At 44.6% G+C, this 25,665-nt stretch overlaps 1 protein-coding gene across 2 annotated transcripts in view; it reads left to right on the plus strand.

The window, feature by feature from the left end:
• Positions 1-14,457: 14,457 nt before the first annotated feature.
• The window catches only part of RHOJ (ras homolog family member J), a 91,750-nt gene continuing 80,542 nt past the window's right edge, over positions 14,458-25,665 (plus strand). The window contains exon 1 of one of the 2 annotated variants that reach the window (XR_009864837.1): positions 14,458-15,369. Coding sequence is in view for 1 of the 2 variants with exons in the window: in XM_062181843.1 (XP_062037827.1) it covers positions 15,192-15,369 (178 nt within the window). In the remaining variant the exon portion in view is untranslated. The remainder of the gene's footprint in view (positions 15,370-25,665) is intronic. The other variant, XM_062181843.1, reaches the window with a different exon arrangement.

The raw sequence follows: 25,665 nt of genomic DNA on the forward strand, positions 1-25,665 counted from the left end.
TAGCAAATCAGTTATAGGAGCTGCTTTAAGGAGTAGGATAATTTCAAACAGGATTGCTTTTGGATTACTTAATATTTATAAGCGACAACTTATGACTGGACAGTGAGGAAAGATGGCCGACTTAACCCAGTGACTCAAGTTACTGTTACCAACAGTTGTTATTTACCTCCTGGCATTGTACATGGAACACACATGACGGTGACTTTCACAGTATTCCTACACAAACTAAATAATCAAAATCTAGTTATGTCACGCAGTATGAGGACACCCGAGAAACCTGGTGTGGGGGACATTGTGTAAAACATCGGCCTATATTCTTCAAAAATGATCTGTCCCGAAAGGCAGGTAAAAGCTGAAAAATTGTCCACACTGAAGGATGTTACAGGAGACAGGAAGACGAAAAGCAATACCTGATCCAAGGTTAGATCCTCTACTGAGAGGAAAATCATTATGCAGAAATTTAAATGTGGACTGCATCCTATCAAATAATGAGAAAATGTTATATTTTCTAAACTTGTTAACTGGACCATGGTGATATCACAGAATATGTTCATTTTTAGGGAAGACATTCCTAAGTACACAGGAACCTAAGAACATGATGAAACATCTTCTCAAAAGTTTCCAGAAATCTTACATATGACGCTATTTCAAAAAGTTTGTGGAGGGGCCATAGCCAATAAAGCCACTGCTTGCAATGCCGGCATCCCTTACAGGTGCCAGTTGCAGTCCAGGCTGCTCCACTTCCAAGATCAGGTGCATTCAGGGTGGTATGGCCGCAGACTACTCCACTTCCCATCCAGCGCTCTGCTATGGCCTGGGAAAGCAGTCTTTGGGCCCCTGCACCTGCATGGGAGACCTGGAGGAATACTGGCTTCTGCCTTCAGATACGGCCAATGGGGAGTAAACCAGCAGATGCAAGACATTCTCTCTCTCTCTCTCTCTCTCTCTCTCTCTCTCTCTCTTTATATATATATGTGTGTGTGTGTGTGTGTATCTGCCTCTGCTTCTGTAACTCTGCCTTTCAAATAAATAAATAAATCTTTAAAAAAATAAAAAGTTTGTGGAAAAAGGATTTTGAAAGAAATGTTTATTTTGGTGCAAAAAAAATTAAAATCCATGCTTGGGCTTTTCATAGACTACTCCATGAAGTTTTTCAAGACCTTGTTGTACATCTCAAAAATATTTGTATCAAAACAAATTTAGCTTTTAATTCCATTTTCTATGAACTTTTTAAATTGCAGATATAAAGACAGAGGGTGGGACAGACCACACATAACAAAATGTTAATAATTAATGAACTTGGATAAATAATTTAATGGATTCTTTATACTATTCTGCATTTTGTCTTTAAATCTAAAGTTATTTTCCATTTAAAAGTGTTTAAACTTAATTCTTTCAACATATGAGGTTACAGACTTGAAAGATTTTAAAAAAAAGTTATCATTATTTTCAATACCCACTATCTTGGTTAATAATGTTGGTGAGTTCCAGAACCTAAAAAATCATGTTTATCTCCTAGCAAACCAATAATACAGATAATTAGAGCTATTCATTCCATAAATATATTAAGTCCTCCTATACATGCTGGAAATGGATATTTTTCAGAGCACTTTTCTTTCATCAGAGGTTCATTGGAAATACTGGAGGAATGACAATGTCTTAAGTAGACATTATCACCTACCTAACATCCAGAGAGCTGAACTTTGAATCTCATGAACACCTACTGTCAGCTGCGTGCCAAATTCAAAGTTCCATAACTGCCCTACAATTGCTTTCCTTGGAGATAACTGGGCCCCCGTTCCATGTCAGGTGCCACATCATTGTGGGCCGTCTTCAGCCACAACCATAGTGCTGTGGACTGCATGGAGTTTAAGTGTGTCCCACAAGGCTTCCTGTATTGGGAGCTTGGTCCTCCGGGTGGGGAAGTGAGGGCCTGGTGGGGGACATTTATCCACTCCAAGTAACTAGGTCACTGAGTGTGCTGGGTGACCCTGGCTACTGTAAAAGAACCAGACTGGTCCCTTCCCCTTCTCACACTGTGGCTCTGTCTTGCCCTGGGATCCTGCCCTCCTGCACACACTGCCACCATGATGCCAGCCACCACGAGGTAAAGCACCCAAGGAGAACCCCAGCAAAGCCTGTCCACCGTCATGTTCTTGAACCTCCAAACTGTGCACTAGCTAGGTCTCTTTTCTTCATAAAGCACCCAGCCTCAGGAATACCATTCTAGTAGCAGAAACAGCAATAGCACACAGCTTCCAACTGCCTGTTTGCAGATGGATCTCTCCAGGACAGAACCACGTGGGCCACAGCTGCCTTGCAGCTTCACTTGGATGTCATGGGCACCTTGGCCTTCCCTGCCACACTGGATTCTTCCTCCCTCCCACATTCAATGAGTTTGCCAAGCCCTGCTGATCCTGTCTCTAGTCTATTTATTCTTCTCATTTACATTTAAGAGAGGCAGGCAAACCTAATGATTAAAAGCATAAATTCTAGACCCTAGGAAGCAGTAGTGATGGCTCCAAGTAGTTGGGTCCTTGCTTCCACAGGGTTGAGGTTCTACCTGCCAGAGTCAGCCTGGCTCCCCTTGCAAACATTTGGAGAGTGAATTGGCAGATGGGTATCTCCAGCTAGCTAGCTAACTAGCTCACTCACTCGCTTAGGCTCCCTCCTTTACAATAAATTTTTTTCATAAAGCATAAATTTTAAGCACAACATAGCAGCTGTGTGGCCTCACTTGCCTTGGTGTCTTCATCAGTAATGCTGGGGACCAATGGTGGTTTATTTATAGGAAGAGACTTCAAAAAGTTCATGGACAGGTGGGATTGAACAATAAATGTGTTTCTGTGCAAAACAATTTTCCGAACTGTATTCGTAATATGTGGTTTCCATGAACTTTTTGAAGACTTCCCCATATGCCTGGGTTTCCATTTTGTTTTGCATCAAAATGAACGTACCTTTTAATTCCACTTTCCAAGAATGGTTTGCAGGAGCCTTGTATTACAGGCTTCTTCCAGTGAGTATTCAACACATCAGTATTTACCGTCTCCTTGGCCACCACATCAGTCCGGCCGTCATCTCTCTGCGGGCACAGCCTGGGACCCGGCTCCTCTAAGTCCACATTTGTGTCTCTCTAACCTGCATGATGCCAGAGAAGCATTACCAGACACCAATAAGAGTGCGCCATTTCTCTGCTGAACGCCTTCCCATGGCTTCCCATCATCCACGGAAAAATCCAAGCACTTTCTCAAAGCCTGCCTGTCCCCATGTGACCTGGTCCAGTGTTTCTCCAACTTTTAGCAGCTGAAGAGCACACGGCGGGCAGTCAGGAGACACAGTGCCATCAATTTTAGGTTTATAAAAAGAACCAAAGGCTCATCCAAATATGAAATAACAGGAATGTCATTTAAAAATAAAAATGATGCTGGGGCCGATGTGGTGGTGTGTGGAGCATAAAGATGCCACGAATCCCATATGGGAGCAGGTTCACGTCCCAGCTGCTCAGCCTCCCATCCAGCTCCTTGCTGACAGCCTGGAAAAAAGCAACAGAAGATGGCTCAAGTGATTGGACCCCTGCCACCTGCGTGAGAGACCCAGAAGATGCTCCTGGCTCCTGACTTTGACCCAGCTCATCTCTGGCTAGTTGCAGCCATCTGGAGAGTGAACCAGAGGTTGGAAGATTCTCTCTCTCTCTCTCTCTCTCTCTCTCTCTCTCTCTCTCTTTCTCTCTTCCCCCCATTTCTTTGTAACTCTGACTTTCTAAAAAAACTAATTAATTAGGGGGTGAGTGCCATCGCTCACTTGGTTAATCCTGCACCTGCAGCACCGGCATCCCATATGGGCGCTGGGTTCTAGTCCTGGTTGCTCCTCTTCCAGGCCAGCTCTCTGCTGTGGCCTGGGAGGGCAGTGGAGGATGGCCCAAGTGCTTGGGCCCTGCACCTGCATGGGAGACCAAGGGGAAGCTCCTGACTCCTGGCTTCAGATGGGCACTGCATGCCCACTGTGGCTGCCATCTGGGGAGTGAACCAACGGAAGGAAGACCTTTCTCTCTGTCTCTCTCTCGCGCACGCTGTCTAACTCTGCTTGTCAAATAAAAATAAAATTAAATTAATTAATTAATTAAAGACTTCATCAGGGCTACACAAGCAGCATGGCACAAACAAAAGATGCAAGGTTAGCTATTTGAACCACTGCCCACTGTGCTCTACAACTCCCCGGTGTTGCAGCATCTCTTCCAGTTCAGTGGCAGCATTTCGATAAAGTATTCAACTATTCTCCAGTAATATCGTGTCATTGTTCCTGGGAGCAGAGGAGAACATCATCACGTACCAGGAAAAGAAGCCAACTCTCAACAATGGAGACTTGCCCCACACGTCATTCTTTGCAACAAATCATTTTACCCCTCACATTAAAAATCATGATATGCCAACTTTCTAACAATAGAGATTCTGAGATCACTAATGTACACCACTTGAGCAAACACTTGCAACTATGTTTCAATGACATAATGCTATCATTATCAGATCATCACGAAGAATTATTTGCTAGCTTCTCTCTCACTACAAAAACTTGTCAGCACTTTTCTGCTCACCAACAATTCTCTCTCCATCCCCTAGGTCATTATTATTTTTTCTTTTCATTAGAGCATTTCCATCAGCATAAAAAAATGCTATTCTTTCCTTTAAGGAAAAAAAGAAAAACAAAATTCCAGTTTCTCCAACCTCTCACTTAAATCCTTTCTATGATCAGGCTTTTGTTCCCAGCAAGTTTGCCACCATTCACGCCAAAAACACCAGTGACTCCACATTACTAAATCCAATGATCATTCCCATTTCTCTTCCTTCTTAAACATCAGCAGCCGTTGGCATACAGTCATGGGGTACCCTTTGATGTTTCGATGTTTCACATTGGATAATGTTCAACTGAGGGCAAGAATTTCTATCTCCTCTAACGTTTTTCATTTCATTGTGGTGGAAACATTCAAATTCTGTCTTCTAGGGTTTTCTGTTGTTGTTGTTTTTCTTTTATGTACTGGGGACTTCTGATCACTGCTCTGCCTAGGAAACATTTTCTTCATTCCAGGTCTTAGTTCATGTTCTGTTGCCATAACAAATGCCTGCGACCAGATAGTTGATAAATAATCTACGTTTGTTTGGCTCACAGTTGTAGAGGCTGGGGAGTGCACATGTTCTCAGCATCTGGCAAGGGTCTCCTTTTTCGCATCACAGTGTGGCAGAGGGCTTCCTGTGCAAGACAAAGCAGGCGCACTGGGGCTCTCTTCCTCCTCTTCTAAAGCCATTAACACCACAGTCGAGGTAACTTCGAGACCTCAGCTAATGCTAATGAGCCTACTGAAGACCCCACCCCAAATACCATCAACCTGTGAGCTTGGGGACAGAGTCTCCAACACACACACACACACACACGCTAGGGAACATGCTCAGATCAGAAATGTTTGGCCTCCAGAACACCCTGCTCTCTTAGATTCCCCCTTGCCCCCCCTAACATCAAGATTTTTCTCCTTCTCTTACTTCTCCAGTGGTGGCTCTCCCCAGAGACCCGGGTCATATACGCCATTGTCTTTCAACATCTCCACTTGTTTGTCTAAAGGACACACCATCTCCAAAACTGAACTCTCAATCTTCCCAACTCTCAGCCTCCATTCAACAGTTTCTGTTCATGGAAGTTCCATCTTTCCAGGTTCTCAGACCAAAATCTTGAGGGGTCTTCCTTGATTCCCCTTACTCTCTCATCACCTACATCCAGCTCGTCAGAAAGGTCCCGCAGATCACATATTCTTACACAGTACAACACCTCTTTCCTCCACTCCCCCTACGTCCTCTCTGATCCAAGCCACATCACATTCCACACAAATTGTTGCCACTGGTCTCCTTGCTTTCATTCCCCATCCCCTTCCTCCACACCATTCTATATTCCTCACAGCAGCCAAAGTGCTCAGCACATCCCATCACCTGACTCCGCTCTCCAACCCTTCACAGGGCTCCCTACCACACTCAGCCAAAGTTCAAGCCATGCCCCAAAAGACCCCACGCAGTCAGGCACTCTTGGTCCCCTCAGCTCTGCCCTTGACTCAGTGTGTTCCAGCCACGTTGGAGCTCAGACGTTCCAGAGACGGCCCTACACTTTGCACTGGCTGGTCCCTCCAAAAGAACAATTCTTTCCAATTTATTAAATTTCTCCCTATGAAATATTCAATCATCAAGACTTTGTCTTCTGGGCAATTATCCTTATCTAATTTTTTCCAGAGAACTTACCACCTATCAAGATAATTTATATATTCCCTCTGTTTGTTGTTCATTGTTTATCACCTCCGCTGGAATATAAGCTGTTGAGATGTCAGTCCTGCGTTATATCTGATTTGCTCACTGCAGTATTCCCAACACCTAGAAGGGGCTCAGTGGATATCTATTGCAGACATCCGTAGAACTAGGAAACTCCTTCCAGACATTTTCTTGAACTTGTACCATTTAAAATCATATGAATAATTATCAACGATGAAGACAAAGCCTGGCATGGTCTTAAACTTCAGAGGTGGACTTGAATCCCTGCTGTATCATTTAAATCAACAGCTATGTGACTTTGAACCTGAGCCTCTATCTCCACTTGAGGACTATTGAAATCGTAAGGCCTCACTCCATAGGTTTATTGAACAGATCAAATGGGGTGAGTGTGCAGAACCTCTCAGCACAATACCTAACACATAATTGTTGCTTCTTAAATGTTGGTAAACTCCATTCCCTTTTCTCCTTCCTCTTTGATTAGAGGGAGAGTTTGTGTCCTGGACCTGGTAAAGGCTGAGCAGGACTGGCAAATTATTTTACTTTCTATGTCGATTGGTTTGTGGTAGCTGCTGATGCACTGAGTTCAAAGGATTCAGGAGAGGGGCTGTGTGTCCAAGTTCAGCAAACCAGCACCACATACTACCGTCCCTCTGGAAAGAGAATAGCACCTGAGTAGAACCTGCCATCACAGATTCGAAGGTCCACCCTTCTGCCTCGTAGAAGAATCCACTGCTTCTCAGACTGCTCTTGGGTTGGGCAAGCCTAACTAAAGGCAACTGTGCTCTTCCAGTGTCAACTGTAGAATTATTTCCCAGGTTAAGAAAGGCTTAAGAGAAGACAGTGGAAAAATCTCTATTTCTAAAACAGCTTATCCAACTGGGATGGCGCTGTCATTTCATTTGTTGGAGTCTGCCTCTTTCAGTATATTCAGGCCTGGTCTGAAAACCACAGAAGGTTAGCTAATCAGCCTTCACCAAGCCTTGTCTTCAACAGGATTTTGAAAGTCCGCATTTGCTTTAAGGAAGCTTTCCCAGAACTCAAAAAAGAGTTTCAACATTTTGTAAAAAGATCTTCAGCCCAGAATAGTTTAAAATTCAGCATTGTATTGATTCCCGTGGTGTAGAAGCACAAAGTGTATGAGGCAGATGTTAACTGCAGTAAGCAGCTTTAGAAATGGCTGTAATTATTCCCCTCAGATGCTATGATATTCATCAAATTGACTTGTCCCAGGAACAGTACCTGTTATGTTTTCATGATGTAGACAATGTGGTAGCTTCATTTTCAAAAAATATGTACTGGGTCCAAAATACATTTTGGAGGAAGGAGGAGTGTGGGAAAATATGGCACCAAAGACAGCCAGCTTCTCCAACAATAAGCTTTTGTATCCAAAGTAGAAGGAAATAAACGTTTCGTATTACATGCCATTATTATTATTATTACTATGAAGATTACTACTATGCTTATAGTCTTGTTATTACTACCATCATATTTTTTACTAGTCCTCTAGTATCAGTATCTGGAGTTTCCTCTGTTACCTTCATCCCTCATGTTCATCCCCTGGGCACACACACACACACACACAAACAATAAAACTCAATCTTTGGGTATCTACAGAGTGGACAAATATTACTATGAAATATGACTTTATAAGTACCGCGTGTTAACCGGTTGTGCAACTGACTATGAAATATTATTGTGAGTGAACAAATATCACCATAAAGCTCCACATTCAAGTAGCACATAAATGCCACTCCTTAGGTTTCACTGCAAGTGGGGTTATGCCTGTGTGTTTCACAGATGCAGGCAGCGTAGAAGGACCAACTTCTTTTTGCTATGGAAGAGGAAATCGAGATTGAACAGAATGCATGGGTGAGATTTCCACAAGCCAAACTATTTTTAAGCGCATTGCCTTACTCTCATTATAAAATCAGTAAAAATGATTGTTTTATCATACAAGTTTGAAGTAAAAAAAACAGTCACCTTCAGACTTCAGGGCAGACAAAAGAGACATCCATCTCACACAATCCATTATAATTATTTAATTTCCTGGAAAGTGATGTAAAAGACAGAGTAACCTCCAAATATAATGTGGACAAAAACAATGGGATCAAATTTTAAAAACCACTCTTTAACATTGTTGAAGTTCCCACAGTGCTTTTCATAAATCAGCACAATAGTGAATGGAAAATAACAAAAAAGGAAATTTCACAAATTTTTGTCTGGCAAATAAATACTTTGCAAGAATTCTCTATCTTGACAATAACAAGAGTATCCTTTTTCTTTGGAGGAAAGGGAGACACTAAACCTGTGCATGAGGGAACTCAAAAAAGTTTATGGAAGATGAAATTAAAAGGTAATTTCACTTTGTTCTCCCTAAATTTGAAATCCACTTATAGTTCTCTTATGATAGCATTTTCCACAGACTCTGTGAATGGACTTCAAAATAAACTAATTTTTTTTTTTTGACAGAAAGAGTGGACAGTGAGAGAGAGACAGACAGAGAGAAAGGTCTTCCTTTTTGCCGTTGGCTCACCCTCCAATGGCTGCCGCGGCTGGTGCACCATGCCGATCCAAAGCCAGGAGCCAGGTGCTTCTCCTGGTCTCCCATGTGGGTGCAGGGCCCAAGCACTTGGGCCATCCTCCACTGCACTCCCGGGCCATAGCAGAGAGCTGGCCTGGAAGAGGGGCAACCGGGACAGAATCCGGCACCCCAACCGGGACTAGAACCCGGTGTGCTGGCGCCGCAGACGGAGGATTAGCCTAGTGAGCCGCGGCACCGGCCATAAACTAATCTTTTAATTCCATTTTCATATTATTTTGTGTAACAACTCCATCCAACCTCTGTGCATGGCTACCAGGATTCCAACCATGGGAGTCTTTGATCCTCTTGCTTCTTCTGTCCTGGGGATGTTAACAGATTTGTTTGACAGTGTTTCCTTTCTCTTTCACCCACTTCTCCCCCACAGAGGTAGTTCCCAGAGCTTTCTTCCCAGTCCCTCTCTTGCACAAGCACCAGATCTAAAATTGGAGCTATGGTGTTCTTCCAGTACTGCAAGTCTGTGTGAGTCTCTTCCTTGACACTCATTGATTAGCCAAGGAGCTGTTCAGGAAGTCTGGCCAGAACGGAATCACATTTCCCTCTGTAGTTGGTGTTTCAGCAAACAAGCAGCGGGAGGCTGCCAACCTGGGGAGTCTCACAGGGACTCATTTTTGTGTTGAATCCGATCACAGAAACTCAAGTGCCTTCTTGCATGCAACAGGGTCCTCAGGGTGTGGATTAATTGCTTGCATGGCTTCGATGCCATCAGTGCAACCTCAGTAGACTGCAAGTGTTGAGTTCATCCTCTAGCACCAATCTTTCTTAGGCTCCCAGTACATCCCACACAGAATGAAAGACAACAGAACTGGGCCATGGCCCAGAGCCTACATAAGCTCAGCCTGTGCTGGGGACATTGAGATGCTTGCCCACCCAGACAATAACCAATCTGATGGCATTAGCCTTCTGGGTCCCTATCACTAACTAGATGAAGGAATCACCAAAGGTCTTTGTTTTATAGATGCAGGGCTATTTCCACAAGCTCTTCTCTGCTCCTAAAGGAAAAACCCAGAACCACCTGGACCTCGAACTTTGCTTCCTTCTGGAACACACCGCTCCAATCTGGAAGATCAGGAATCCATGGAAAAGTTTTTCCTGAACTGTTATCCATCTCTAGATGTTCTGGATAGAGAAAACTGGAAAGGTCCCTTACATCTGGGTTTGCCCAGAGGGAGACCCCTCAAAAAATGCTCTAGCCCATAAAACTTGCTACCTCTGAGACCAGGGCTTGTACTCAGAGCTGAATGTGCCACAGTGAAATACACGAGAAGGACACATGCTGGGAAAATCACCCTCTTCTTCCCCAGGAGGAAAGAAGCCCCATCTGTCTGTGATTTGCAAGTAAACTACTTCTCTAGGGATTAAGACATTAAGAAAAAAAAAAGCAAGACCCTCCAAGCAAGGGGGGAAAAATCCATTCCTGAAATTATAAAAAGATCATATACAAGAAAATTAGATATGATTGGTGTGATATGTGATATGATATGATATGACATGATTGGTGTGGTATATGATATGATATGACGTGACATGACATGATTGGTGTGGTATATGATATGATATATGACGTATACCATGGACAGTTGCCAGAGCTGAATGCAGGTGGCCTGACAGATGGAAAACATGGATAGGTGAGCATCCCCAAGGCAATGACTCACCCCTCCTGAGAGGGGCCAGTCCAGGCCAGTCCTTGGACAGCCTGTTCAGTTTTAGCACTGTCCCAAATGATCTTGAGGTTTTGGCTCTATAGGAGATTTGGGTCAGAATCCCTAGACCTACATCGACCTCCCCCCCAACTTAAACCCTGCTCACCACCACCAAGACCTGACTTCCCGTTAGCACAGACAACTCTCTCTGGAATGGAGGTGACTCATCACTAGGCTGGGTGTTCTGGAATCGTTAGAAACACAGCCCACATTCCTAAGACTGGAGTCGAAACTTAGAGAAGGAGTTCCATCTGGAGTCTGACACAGGGGCCAATCCAGAAGCAGAAATCTGATACAATTGCATTACTTCTACTTACAACCACTAGTTTTAGACACAAAATGAAAAAAAAATAAAATGAAAGACGGGAGAGAAGCCTGGGCTCGAGGCACAATAAAATTGAAAATAATCAGAAAACTCAATTTCATTCCAAAAAAGCCCTACTGACCCTTGGGGAAGTTCACGTGAAGTTAAAGCTCAGAGGAAAAAGAAGACACCAAGAAGTTAAGACCGCTTGGAAAAAGCAGAAAATACCACCCAAGAGGACTTCACCAAATGCTGGTAAGTTTGTGTAAACTTGAAGCTTGAGGTAAACCAAATAATTAATGGCTATGTAACCACCACTCAATCACTTACATGGATTGAAAGCCAAAAGTACGAGCATCTGGTAAAGAATGTCTTAGGGGCCAGCACAGTGGCGCAGCTGCTACCTGTGATGCCGGCAGCCCTTAAGGGCACCAGTTCCAGTCCCAGCTGCTGCACTTCCAATCCAGCTTTCAGCTAATGTACCTGCGTGCAACTTACGAAACGTAAACTATCTGAGCCATTACCTGCGGCTTCCCAAGGTGGACAATAGAAGGAAGTTGGATTGGAAGCGGAACTGAGATTTGAACCCAGGCGCTCTGATATAAAATGCTGGCATCCCAGGCATTGTCTTTTTTATTTATTTTTTATTTATTTGACAGGTAGAGTTATAGACAGTGAGAGACAGAGAGAAAGGTCTTCCTTCCATTGGTTCACGCCCAAAATGGCCGCTACGGCCGGTGCGCTGTGCCGATCCAAAGCCTGCAGCCAGGTGCTTCCTCCTGGTCTCCCATGTGGGTGCAGGGCCCAAGCACTTGGGCCATCCTCCACTGCACTCCCGGGCCACAGCAGAGAGCTGGACTGGAAGAGGAACAACCGGGACTAGAACCTGGTGGCCACATGGGATGCTGGCACTGCAGGCGGAGGATTAACTAAGTGAGCCACTGCACTGGCCCCCCAAGCAGTGTCTTAACCACAAACACCCATCCTGAATAAATCATTTTCACTGTTGAAAACCTGACCTTGGGCCGGCGCCGAGGCTCATTAGGCTAATCATCCGCCTGCGGCACCGGCACCCTGGGTTCTAGTCCCAGTCGGGGCGTCAGATCCTGTCCCGGTTGCTCCTCTTCCAGTCCAGCTCTCTGCTGAGGCCCAGGAGTGCAGTGGAGGATGGCCCAGGTCCTTGGGCCCTGCACCCGCATGGGAGACCAGGAGAAAGCACCTGGCTCCTGGCTTCAGATCTGTGCAGCACCAGCCATAGAGGCCACTTGGGGGGGGTGAACCAATGGAAAAAGGAAGACCTTTCTCTCTCTCTCTCTCTCACTGTCTAACTCTGCCTGTCAAAAAAAAAGAAAGAAAAGAAAAGAAAAACAAAACAACAACAAAACTGACATTTACCTGAATAACAGAATCTTAAAAAAAAAAAAAAAAAAAGACAAGACAATTCAGTGTTTTTCCTTAGGGCTATAAGGCAATAGATTTGTGATTGCTTGCCCGGGTGGAATGGTCAGAATATATTTTAGTTCCAAAGATTTAAAGGGATACAATTAGAACTGGCATGGAGACTTTATCTAAAATATTGTTTTCTTTTCTTTTTTAAAAAATATTTATTTTATTTGAAAGGCAAAGTTACAGAGAGAGAGAAAGAGAGAGACAGAGAAAGAAAAATCTTCCATCCACTGGTTCACTACCCAAATGGCCACAATGGCTGCAACTGGGTCAGGCCAAAGCCTGGAGCTTCTTCAGGTCTCCCATGTAGGTACAGAAGCCAAAGTACTTGGGCCATCTTCTACTGCTTTCCCAGGCCATAGCAGAGAGCTGGACTGGAAGTGGAGCAGCCAGGACTCAAACTGGCACTGTAGGCCGTGGCTTTACCCACCAGCTATGCCACAGTGCCGGCCCCTCCTTTTTTTAATGTTTATTTATTTTCATATACTTAGAGAGAGCTTCTATCCACTATTTTACTCCCCCAGTTGGCTGCAATAGCCAAAGCCAGGAGCTAAGACCTCCATCTGAGACTCCAATGTGGGTGTCAGGGGCTTAGGCACTTCTCGGATGCATTAGCAGGAAGTAGGTCAGAAACAGAACAGAAGGGGCTGGCTCCCAGGTGCTATGATATGGGATACAAGTGTCCTAAGCGAGGGCTTTACCTACTGCACCCTCCCTTACATTATTGATAGCTACCAACCAAAAGATTTCTCTCCCAGCTCCCCAATCAAAAAAAAAAAAAAAAAAACCTCAAAAATGATTGGGTAATTTATTTTTATTTTTTTTTTTGACAGGCAGAGTGGATAGTGAGAGAGAGAGAGACAGAGAGAAAGGTCTTCCTTTTTGCCGTTGGTTCACCCTCCAATGGCTGCTGCGGCCAGCACATCGCACTGATCCGAAGCCAGGAGCCAGGTGCTTCTCCTGGTCTCCCATGCGGGTGCAGGGCCCAAAGACTTGGGGCATCCTCCACTGCCTTCCGGGGCCATAGCAGAGAGCTGGCCTGGAAGAGGGGCAACAGGGGTAGAATCCGGCTCCCCAACCGGGACTAGAACCCGGTGTGCCGGCGCCGCAAGGCGGAGGATTAGCCTGTTAAGCCACGGCGCCAGCCCTGATTAGGTAATTTTTGAATCCTACATCAGTGTTCAAAAGTCTCAAAGAAAGAGTTCCGCTGTCTGGCTCATTTGTCAAAATGATTTGCAGAGTTCTACTTCTTTTCCAAGACCAAATACATTCATCAAACACTGAGCTTCAAAGGGGCTTCATTTAGAGTGACCCCACCAACAAATAAATTCACTTCCAAGGGCCCCTTTGTAATAGAGGGCCAGGCTGACCCACGGGGACAGGACTAAATCAGAAAGGGAAATGTACCAGCCTGGGGAACCCTAGACGAACCAAAAACATGTCTTCACTCTCTCTGTTTGAGGGTGTTATGCAGAAGCCAAGCACATGTGTGTTTATTTCCTCAAAAGAAAATGCAAATTTCCCACATCTGATTTATGTGCTACAGCCTTAAGAAATGTTTGTGTCTGGAATACATATCTGGGTGTTATACTCAAATAGAACAGTTTGTAAGCTTGATATCTCTCTCTCTCTCTCTCTCTCTCTCTCTCTCTCTCTCTCTCTTTCACACACACACACACACACACGTGTACCTTGAAATGTTCATGGAAAACAGAATCCAAAGAGTTGTTTAATTTGGATGCAGAAAACGTAGCAATCCACACGTAAATTTTCGCATAGTGTACATTTCTCTAGGAACTTTGTAAAGAGCCCTCGTGTGTATGGATTTCTAAAGGTTTTGCAGCAAAATAAACTTGTCTTTCGAGTCCGCATTCCACGAGCTTGTTGAAGTACTCTCGCGTTACACCTGCGACCTACCGGAAAAAAAAGTCACCCTGGAAGGGTTGCTTCTTTATTGCAGCGAAGCGTGGCGAGGGTGCTCACTTAAGCCAGCCAAGAAACGGCCGTGTTCAACTCTCAGAGCTCTGCACCGGTGACTCAGGGACGGATGATGTCATATGTTATGCTACAACTGCTGGTGCGGTTCTGCGCGCTCGCTCCAGCCGTTCGCTCGTGCTCCTGGGGCAGCCGGGACTCGCCGGCCCCCAGCCTTTCCCAGCCGGCCAGGAGCAAGCAGCCTGGCCAGCAGCGATGCAACAGGAAGTCTGAGAGCCTGAGCCGGCAGCGGGACCCCTAGAGCTTCCCCACTCCGCGCCCTGGCATCGTTCCCCACAAGTACAAACACACACACAGAGCTCCCATTGTTGCAGCCTTCCCAGCCCACTGATCCTAATATGGAATGCAGCAGGAAACCCATGATTTCCTGAGCTTCGGCAAGCTGGAGGAAGCAAGGGAGGGGGGTGGAAAACTCTATTAAAAGGCCCAGCTTTCCTCCATGTTAGCTGTGAAGTGGGGGGGAAAAAATGGGGGCGATTTAGCCGAATCCCGGCCGGGCTGCTGACGGGCAGGACACAGCGGGCACCCGCAAGCTGCTGAAATTTCTGGACTGCCAGCGAAGCCTCCAGGACTCCGGAGATGAGGACTTAAACGGAGAAGGGACAGGATCGGGCTCTTCTCGCAATCCTCCTCCCTTCCACACCCCACCCCGCCGCGAGTGCCTGTCGCTGTTCGGGACCTCGATGGCGAGCCACGGGGCGCACGCCAGCCTCCGACGTGTGCGGCTGCTCCAAGGGAGCCCAAGCGAGGCAGAGTGAACCCCATCCAGCCCGGCACCGGCTCTGCGGGAGAGGCGGCGGGAGCAGCAGCCAGCGGGAGTCCCAGCCGCCGCGGCCGCCAGCATGAACTGCACGGAGGGCACTGACAGCGGCTGCGGCCGTGCGGACCGCGCCGAGAAGAGGATGCTCAAGTGCGTGGTGGTCGGCGACGGCGCGGTGGGGAAGACCTGCTTGCTCATGAGCTACGCCAACGACGCCTTCCCCGAGGAGTACGTGCCCACCGTGTTCGACCACTATGCAGGTAAGGAGAGCCGGGGTGGGCCGGCGCGGGGGCGAGCGGAGACCCCAGGCGCGCAGGGACCCGGCTTGGGTCTCGTGGCAGCGCTGGGCGCGGGCCTGCGCGTCGTCAGGTGGCTGAGCCTCACGCACGACGTGCGAGGATGCTTCCCAAAGGGAGTGGGAAGGGGCATGGGAAGAAACTTTTATGGCGGTGCAAAATGTTGGGAACCCAAGGCGTAGGTGCGGTGCGCAAAGTTTGCGGGAAAGGCATGTTATGGAAAAGCTACGCGCGGATCTCAAAAACTTTTGCACCGAAATAAACGTTATCTTCTGTGTCTCATGAACATTCTGGAGTACCCTCATTCGAGCAAAGCCTCTGCGGGACCGTTGGGAGACCAGGTCGCTTGTGGCGCTGCATCTGAACACTTTGTCCACTCGTGGAGCAGACGGGTACCACTGGGTAGACCCAGACTGCCCCCTGGATTGGGTGTTTTATTCAACATCTGCTTGGAGAGTCACTGCTTCCTGTCAGCTTGCTCAAAGGTGGCGTGATTGCATTCACGATTCTTTTCTACGGGGAAAAAAAAAATCACCACTCACACACAACTGGTCAAAGCAAGGTTCCTGCCAGTTCTCATCTCAGAACTGGAAATGCAAAGACTGATAAATAAAACCCTCATTTCTCCTAAAATACTTGGTGCCCTAAGACTATACTTTCATTTTCCTGGGGACCGAGACCAGGGCAGGGAAGAGAGGGCGTGTTAAAAGCTTGTAAATAACTATTAAGCAATATACAGCTTATATTTTTAAAGTACAAATGCAAACGAAGCCTGAATTACTTTAAAGCCTGTCCCCAAAGGACAACATCGAGCATGGAGTGTCTTAAAGCGTGACAGTGACAACCCTGTAGTCACTATTCTGCCGGCGGACTTTTTTCTTTTTTGGGTGTTCTCAAGTTTGTAGGTGTACTTGTCTGTGAGATAGCATTATCTAAAATTTCCCATTTTGACTCTTGTTTTTTCTCTTAATTTCTAGAACAATCTTAGTGAGTTTCTCATGTGCAAGTTCATGAAGGTCTTGAAGTTTGCAGTAACTCAGTTTATAACTGTTTGCTGGGACATGGCGATCGGTACCGTGCCTTATCAGAGGTTTGAGAGTTTGTAAGAGAAAAATCCCTCTTCTTTCAATTTGGTTTTGGGTCAGGATCAGCGACAGAGAAATGATCCACAGGAAGGTGATGTGTGTCACGTCTTTGCTCCGTGGCCATTTGAAGTCATCCTACCACAGGAAGTAGCTTCCTCTCTGGACCTGGACATGTCCCAAGTCCCCTTCCTCCTGCATGTGTGTGACTTGTGACAGACAAAGCGACAGAGGATGTGGAGGACCCACCTCGCAGAGGGTTTCTCTCTCTTTGTAGACATTGAGAGTCAATGCTAATGCTGGCCCCCTCAAGCTTTTCTGAAAATATGACTATGCCCAGAAAAGAACATTTTAATGACAGCAGAAAAGAGAGAGAGAGCACGTGTATACTTTCATCTTGAGAAAAAAAAAACTAATTTAAAATCTGTGGATCTGTGCTAACATCTTAGCGAAAGTTATTATTCCACCCCTTCTTTCTGCAAGCAAAAGAGAAGTGGCTTGTATCTCACTTCAAAAGCTCCTAGATCAAAGGTAGAACCCAAAATCTGCTAAGAGGGAAGGCTTCAGAGGCTTATGAGAATTACGTATAAATCTCTTCATCTATCGAGTGAAGCAATCACAGTGCTATCAGAAAGAAAAAGAAAAAAAATCTTTAGAGAGAGAATCAGCCTGTACAACGCACACATTAGGGAACATACAAAGGCTGAGCCGCAGCGAGATTCCACTACAGTCAAATTAATATTTCAGTTGGCACATACTAGCTATTGTTTGAGCATCAGGGAACCTTGAAGGTGTTGGCTACATATTAGTATATTTATTATTTATTTATTTAAGACAGGCGGTCAGAGAGGGCTGTGCTGGGCTGGAGCTGGGAGCTGGGAAGTCAGTTCAGGGCTCCCCTGTGGGGGGCAGGAGCCCAGCAGGATACTGTCATCAGCAGTGAGAGTCAGGGCTCAAACCCAAGTTGTCCCAGCCAGTGTCCAAATCACTAAGCTGCACACTCACCCTGACTGTACTGTTGTAGCTCCCCACCTATCCAGAGTAACACTGGGCACGTAGTAGGCATTCATAAACACGGTTGCCTTGATTTACACTGTATTCCTCTTTAAGCGCATTGTCACGGTGCCGCTGCTGTGCTGCAGCTGGTTAAGCCACTGTCTGCTGCACCAGCGTCCCATATGGGCGCCAGTTCGAGTCCTGGCTGCTCCACTTCCGATCCCGCTCCCTGCTAATGTGCCCGGGAGGAGAGTGGAAATGGTCCAAGTGCTTGGGCCCCTGCATCCACATGGGAGACCCATAAGAAGTTCCTGACTCCTGGCTTTGGCCTGGCCCAGTCCCGGCTGTTGCAACCACTTGCGAAGTGAAACAGTGGATAGAAGACTCTCTCTCTCTCTCTCTCTCTCTCCCTCAGATCAAATACATTTCTAAAAATAACTTTTTGGCAGGTGCCGTGGCTCAATAGGCTAATCCTCCGCCTGCGGCACCGGCACACCAGGTTCTAGTCCTGGTCGGGGCGCTGGTTTCTGTCCCAGTTGCTCCTCTTCCAGTCCAGCTCTCTGCTATGGCCCAGGAGTGCAGTGGAGGATGGCCCAAGTCCTTGGACCCTGCACCCACATGGGAGACCAGGAGGAAGCACCTGGCTCCTGGCTTCGGATCATCACGGTGCACCGGCCGCAACACACTGGCTACAGCGGCCATTGTGGGGTGAACCAACGGAAAAGGAAGACCTTTCTCTCTGTCTCTCTCTCTCTCACTGTCCACTCTGCCTGTCAAAAAAAAAAAAAAAAAAAAACAACTTTTCAAAGTTCTTCTAAAAGGAAGCTAATACACATAACTCTAGGGTTGTAATGGGGAGGTCACTTCCACCAGCAAAGCCTCCAGCTCATTTTCCCCACCACCCACATACATGATCCAGTGGAACTCAATCCTTAGACAGTCATGTGAGAATCATAATCAACTATAACAGAACTAAATGACTTCTTCTACCCTACTGACCCACTCAACAATGACAACCTGCAATTGAGTTATTGAGTCTTTAGAAAACTTGGAATTTCAAGAGCGCTAAGATATTTTTCACTAATAACTTCCCATCCTGGGAAAGCAGAGATGGACCAGTAAGGATGGAAGTATAACAGTCTGCTGAAGATGGTCAGCTCTGGAGCCAAAGGGCACAGTTCTAACACCGCCTCTGCTATTCACTTTGCCACCATGAGCAAGTCACTTAACCTCTCTCTGTCTTGGTTATCGCCAAGGAAAAACAGGGCCGATGGGGGTATCAGAATTGTTTGTGAGAACAAAAGGAACAGTGCTTCACATGTGATAAGTGTTGGGTCATGGTGGCTATTAGTATGAGGAATAAGATCTCTATATTGCATAAGCTAAGGGAAGGCATTCAAATGCAATTAAAAGATCAAGACTACAAAAAGGAAAAATAGAATTCTAAGAGTTTCCTCCCTAAGAATCATATGTGGTGGAGCTTATATATTTTTTCCTTATAAAATAAATAGCAGGAGTGTTAATAACTGGCAAATACTAGTGTATCTTCATGGTGTACTACCAGTGGGACGTTAGCCTGGGAGGGGAAATATTCATTTTGCATGAGTAGATGCAGAAAATTCACCAACCAACTAGAAAAAAATGTAAGTTTTATGCACCCTGGTTTTATTCCCTCCACCTACCTACCAGAATCCGAAAACACATTTCCACCACACAGCTGTCTGTGACGCCCCAGGGAGAGGCCCCTGCTCCTTCTTTCATCTGTCCCCAGGGAGTCTCTCACTTCCCTTTCCACCACTGGACAACAACGCACCTGCCTCCTCGTTTTCCCACCCTTGCTGTGCTGTGAGCTCCCGAGGGAAAAGGCCAACTTTGCCAATCCCAGAGGTCACTGTTCAGTCTTCATCTTGACCTCCTAGGCCCCTTTTTTTAGTGGTTTGTTCCTCTCTATAAATCACTTCCTGTGCTTGGTTTCTGGGCTTCCGTATTCTCGATTCTCATTCCAGTTGCCAGCAAGTCTCTCCAGTTCCCTGCCATCCCCTCCGTGTCTCCCCAACCACTAAATGTTGGCGTAAGTCAGCGTCCATTGCCTTGGTCCTCATCTCTTTTTATGCTCATTGCTCATGCCCTGCTTGACTATATCTGTTGGCCAGGCCGTCAATATCATTTATAACCTGATGACTCTCAGCTTTGTATCTCCACCCCCATCCATCCCTGAGACCCAGAGGTGTGGATGTATGAACAAGCAGCTGCTCATTTGGATGTCTAATAAACATCTCTTTTTTAATTTTTAATTTTAAGATTTAACCATCTTTAACATTTTTCCATTTTTACTTTTATGTAGATATCATATACATAGATACTATTTTTTGGAAACAAGGCTATTAATGTCACAAAATGAGGAATTCATGACAATAAGGTGAGGATAGAAGGGCATATTCTCATGTACACGGTATAATTAAAGGAGGCAATAGTTTTAATTATATGCCAAGTTTATGACATGCACACAATTTTTATATTCTATCTGTGTCAACTTCTACAAATAAGGGAAGACATGTGATATTTGTCTTCCTGGGCCTGCCTTATCTCACTTAGCAGTAATAATTTCCACTTCTACCCATTTAGTTGGAAAAGTAGGATTTCATTCTTTTTTGTGGCTGAGTAATATTCTATCTGTATACATACCATATTCTCTTTATCCGGTCGGTAGACATCTAGGTTGATTCCACATCTTTGCTATTGTGAATGAGGCTGCATTAAACATAGCCATGCAGGCACCTCATTCATACGCTGACCTCACTTCCTCTGGGTTTACACCCAGAAGTGGGATAGCTGGGTCATATGGCAGGTCCACTTTTAGTTTTTTTAGGAAGCTCCATGCTGTTTTCCATAACAGTTGTGCTAATTTGCATTCCCACCAACAATGTATTGAGGCATCCTTCTTTCCACAATCTTGCCAAAATTTGTTATATTTTTTATTTTTGGATAGCAACCACTCTAACTAGGGTGAGACGATACCTCATTGTGGTTTTTATTTGCATGTCCCCATTGGCAGGTGAGCCCGAGTGTTTTTTCTTGTGTCTGTTGGCTATTTGTATTTCCAATAATATCTGTGTATTTCCTTTAACCATTTCTGGACTGGTTTGTTTGTTTTATTGTTGTTGAGTTTCTTGAGCTCCTTACATACTCAGGATATTAATCTTGTATCAGATGCACAGTGTACAAATCTTTTCTCCTATTCTGTCAATCATCTCTTCACTTTGTTGTTTACTTTGCTGTACAGAAACCTCTTAACTTGATACAATCCCATTTGTCTATTTTTGCTTTTATCGTCTGTGCTTTGGGGATCTTACTCAAAAAGTCTTCTTGTAGGTCAGTGTCTTGCAGTATTTCCCCTATGTTTTCCTCCAGAATTTTGGTAGTTTCAGGTCTTATGTTAAGATCCTTGATCCATTTTGAGTTTATTTTTGTACAGGTTATAAAGTAGGGTTCTGCTTTAGTTGGAAATTCAACTTGCGTAAGCATCTGTTAAGGACACTGTCCTTTCTCGAGGCAATGTTTTTAGCACATTTGTCAAAGACCAGTTGATTGTAGATGTGTGGATTTATTTCTGGGGTTTCTATTCTGTTCCGTTAGTCTACATGTCTATTTTTATGTCAGTAGTGTGCTGCTTTGATCATAATAGCCTAGTGTTATGTCTTTAAATCTGGTATTGTGATGTCTCTTGCTCTGTCTTTATTAAGATTGCTTTGCCTATGTGGCGTCTTTGATGTTTCCATATGAATTTTCGGACTGTCTTTTCGAGTTCTGTGAAGGGTGTCCTTGGAATTTTGATGGGATTGCATTTAATCATAAATTACTCTGGGTAGTATAAGTATATTGATCATATTAATTCTTACAACTCATGAACATGGAAGATTTTTCCATTTGTGTGTGTGTGTCTTCTATTTCTTTCATTAATGTTTTCTATTTTCCTTGTAGAGATCTTTCATATCTTCTATTAAATTTTTCCCAAGGTATTTAAATTTTTGTAGCTATTGTGAATGAAATTGTTCCTATAAGTTCTTTCTCACCCAGATCATTATTGGCATAGAAGAAAGCTGTTGATTTTTGTGTGTTGATTTTGTATTCTGCAACTTTGATGAATTCTTCTATCAGTTATAATAGTCTCTTCGTGGAGTCTTTTTAGTGCTCCTACATAAAGAATCATATCATCTGCAAACAGGGATAATTTGACTTCCTCCTTTCCAATTTATATCCCCTTGATTTCTTTTCCTTGCCTGTTGGCTCTGGCTAAAAATTCCAGAACTACAATGAATAATAGTGGTGACAGTGGGCATTCTCGACTGTTTCCAGATCTTAGTGGAACTTCTTGCAGCTTTTTCCCATTCAGTAAGATGTTGGCTGTGGGCTTGTATATTTCCTTTATTGTGTTGAGGTATGTTCCTTCCATGTCCAGCTTTTTAAGGTTTTCTTCATGAAATGATGTGGTATTTTACCAAATGCTTTCTCTGCATCCATTGAGATAGTCATATAGTTTTTATCCTTCATTTTTTGATGTAATGTATCATGTTTATCGATTTGAGTAGGTTGAATCATCCATGTATCACTGGGGTAAATCCCACTTGGACAGTAGAATGATCACATCTTAAACTGAACCAATTTTTTTAGGTTTATTTTATTTGTTTGAAAGACAGAGTTACAGAGAGAGGTGTTCCATCCTCTGGTTCACTCCCCAAATGGCTGCAACAGCCAGAACTGATCTGGTCCAAAGCCAGGAGCCAGGAGCTTCTGCCAGGTCTCCCAAACAGGTGCAGGGACCCAAACACTTGGGCTATCTTCCAGTACTTTCCCAGGCCACAGCAGAGAGCTGGATCAGAAGTAGAACAGCTGGGACACGAAGCAGCACCCATATGGGATGCTGGCATTGCAGGCAGTGACTTTAATCTGCTGTGCCACAGTGCTGGCCCCCTAAATTTTTAAAATTACCCTACTATTTAAAAATTTTATTTACATGCAATACTGTACATTCAATGGGGTTCAATATGATATTTCAACATTTGTATACAGCATAATTTGATCAGACAATTACATTTTCTATTTCCTTATCTTTTCACTATGTTTGGAGCATACCAGCAGCTTTCTCCAATGTCTTCCTAGAGGATAATACATCATGGTGGCTATTATCACCGTGCTGCACTGTGAGGCACTAAAACCTATTACCTCCCTCTGAGTGTGTTTTGGGATCCATTCTACAACCTCCCTTTATGCCCTCCCTGACACTTTCTATCCTCTAGTAATCAATATTCTAAGTTCAGATCAACTATTTTTTTTAACTTCCATATATGTAAGAGAGAACATCTGGAGTTTGTCTTTCTGTGTCTGGTTTATTTCATTTGAAAATGGTCTACCCATGGGGCTGGCGCTGTAGCGCAGCGGGTTAACACCCTGGCCTGAGGTGCCAGCATCCCATATGGGCCCATTGGAGACCCGGCTGCTTCACTTCCAATCCAGCTCTCTGCTATGGCCTGAAAAAGCAGTGGAAGATGGCCCAGGTCCTTGGGCCCCTGCGCCCACATGGGAGACCCGGAAGAGGCTCCTGGCTCCTGGCTTCAGATTGGCACAGCTCCGGCTGTTGCAGCCATCTGGGGAGTAAATCAGCAGATGGAAGACCTCTCTCTCTCTCTCTCTCTCTGCCTCTCCTTTCTCTGTGTAACTCCGACTTTCAAATAAATAAATAAATCTTTAAAAAAAAAGAAAGAAAATGGTCCACCCATTTTATGCAAATATCAAGACTTCAGTTTTTTATGGCTGAACAAATGGTTCATTATGTATGTATGTGTGTATATATATGTATGTGATATATATATGTATGTATATATGTGTGTGTATATATATGTATATGTATCACATTTTCTCCACCCATTCATCCATTGATGGTCATATAGGTTGATACAGTATCTTGACTATTGAAAATTATGCAGCAGTAAACATGGGAGTGCAGCTACTTATTTAGTATGCTGATTTCATAACCTTTGGATCTATACCTGGAAATGAGATAGCTGGGTTATTTGGTAGTTCTACTTTAAGTTTTGAGATGAACCTCCATAGTGTTCTCTATAATGGTGGTTTCAATTCTCATTCCTACCAATTGTATAAAGGCTGTCTTTGCTCCACATTTTCTAATTGTTTTGTTCTCTAATCTACTCTCCCCCAAATAAGTACATGACCACTGTCTGACATCCAGTTTCTGGGAACAAAAGCTTTGGTATTCTGCTTGGTTCCTTTCTTCCTTTGATAATACCCTCTTCCTCATCAATCAAACCATTAATTATTATCTCTTCCTCCTACCAACCAACTCAACATTGAGAATCTAGTACATCCCTAACCTGGTCATTAGTCTCCACCATCACCTTCACTCTTGCTCAAGTCACCTCCATCTCTCACCCAAACTACCACAATCACCTCCCAATATCCTACTTTCAGTCTTTCCCCCAATAGTCAATTCTCCACACAGTGAGACAGAGAGAGACACAGAGAGACTGGTCTTTAACCTCTTCTCTTGCTACATATTTCTTCATAATATTTAACACGACCTGACATTGCAGATATATTTCCTATCTCCAGCTTTTAAAAATAGAGTCCAACATTTGATAGACTCCAACAGCCATTGAACAATTTAATTAGTTTGTCTTAATCATCTAAGTCCCTTGGCCTCTTAATATTTGTGATGAACAGCAGCAGGAGCTTACTGTAGCAGCTAAGATACCTGCATTCCACATTGAACCCAACATGGGCTCAATTCCCAGCTCCAGCTCCTGACTCTAGCTTCATGCTAATGGGAGATGGCAGTGATGGCTCAAGTGGTTGGCTTCCTGACCTCATGTGGGAAACCTGGATGGAGTTTCTAACTCCTGGTTCTGGCCCTGGCCCAGCCCCCACCACTGAATGCACTTGAAGACTGAACCAGTACATGGGAGATACCTATTTCTTCTCTGTGTGTGTCTGTGTGCACATGTGTGTTTCACTCTAGCTGCCTCCCTGCCTGTAAAATATTTTTTTAAATTTTTTTTCAAACTTTGATGAAGGGCTGGCATCGTGGCATAGCAGGTACAGCTGCCACCTGTGACACCAACATCACTTACGGGTACCATTTGTGTCCTGGCTGTTCCACTTCTTTTCTAGCTCCCAGCTGATGGCCTAAGAAAGGTAGAAGATTGCCCAAGTGTTTGGGCCCCTGCCACCCACATGCAGGGAAACCTGAATTAAACTCTTTTCTCCTGGCTCAGCCCAGGCCATTGAAGCCACCTGGGAAATGAACCAGCAGATAGAAGATCTCTCCCTGTCTTTCCCTGTCTCTCTGCAACTCGACTTTCAAATAAATAAATAAATCTTTATAAAGAATTGTTTGATAAATGAACAAACTGCAGTTCCAATGGCTCGTGTTAGAAATTGACATATAAAGATATTTATTAAATTTGTTACATTTTTAACTATTTTGTTCACATTTTAAATAATCTTTTTATCTCTACTATAATTCTAATATAGTATTGAATTTTCATAACCTAGAGTACAGTGTCACATCTATTGAATAGTGTAACTCCATAATGTGTAAAAAATGTCACTTGGCACTCCTTCATTTGCATTACCAAGCTGACCTAAATTTAGGGTGGTCCACTCCAACACCTGTAGTTCTTAGATACAGTACACACTGTAGAGCAATCCCAAGTTTGACTGAGGACTGTGACTAAAAAATAGGGGCACTGGGGTGAAAGTAGAAGAGGTTGGGGTCAGCGCTGTGGTGTAGCAGGTAAAGCCACCGCCTGCAGCACCAGCATCCATATGGGTTCAAGTCCTGGCTGTTCCACTTCCGATCCAGCTCCCTGCTAGTACTCCTAGGAAAGCAGCAGAAGAGGGCCCAAGTCCTTGGGCCCCTGCACCCATGTGGGAGACCCAGAAGAAGCTCCTGACTTCAGCCTGGCCCAGCCCTGGCCATTGAGGCCATTTGGGAAGTGAACCAGCAGACGGAAGACTTTCTCACTTTCTCTCTCCCTCTGTCTCTCTCTCTCTCTCTCTCTCTCTCTCTCTCCCTCTGTCTCTCCTTCTCTGGAATTTAATAACTCTGACTTTCAAATAGATAAATCTTTTACAAAAAAAAAGAAAGTAGAAGAGGTCATTCATG

The sequence above is a fragment of the Lepus europaeus genome, chromosome 22 (genome assembly GCF_033115175.1).
Source record: "Lepus europaeus isolate LE1 chromosome 22, mLepTim1.pri, whole genome shotgun sequence".
Classification (NCBI taxonomy): domain Eukaryota; kingdom Metazoa; phylum Chordata; class Mammalia; order Lagomorpha; family Leporidae; genus Lepus; species Lepus europaeus.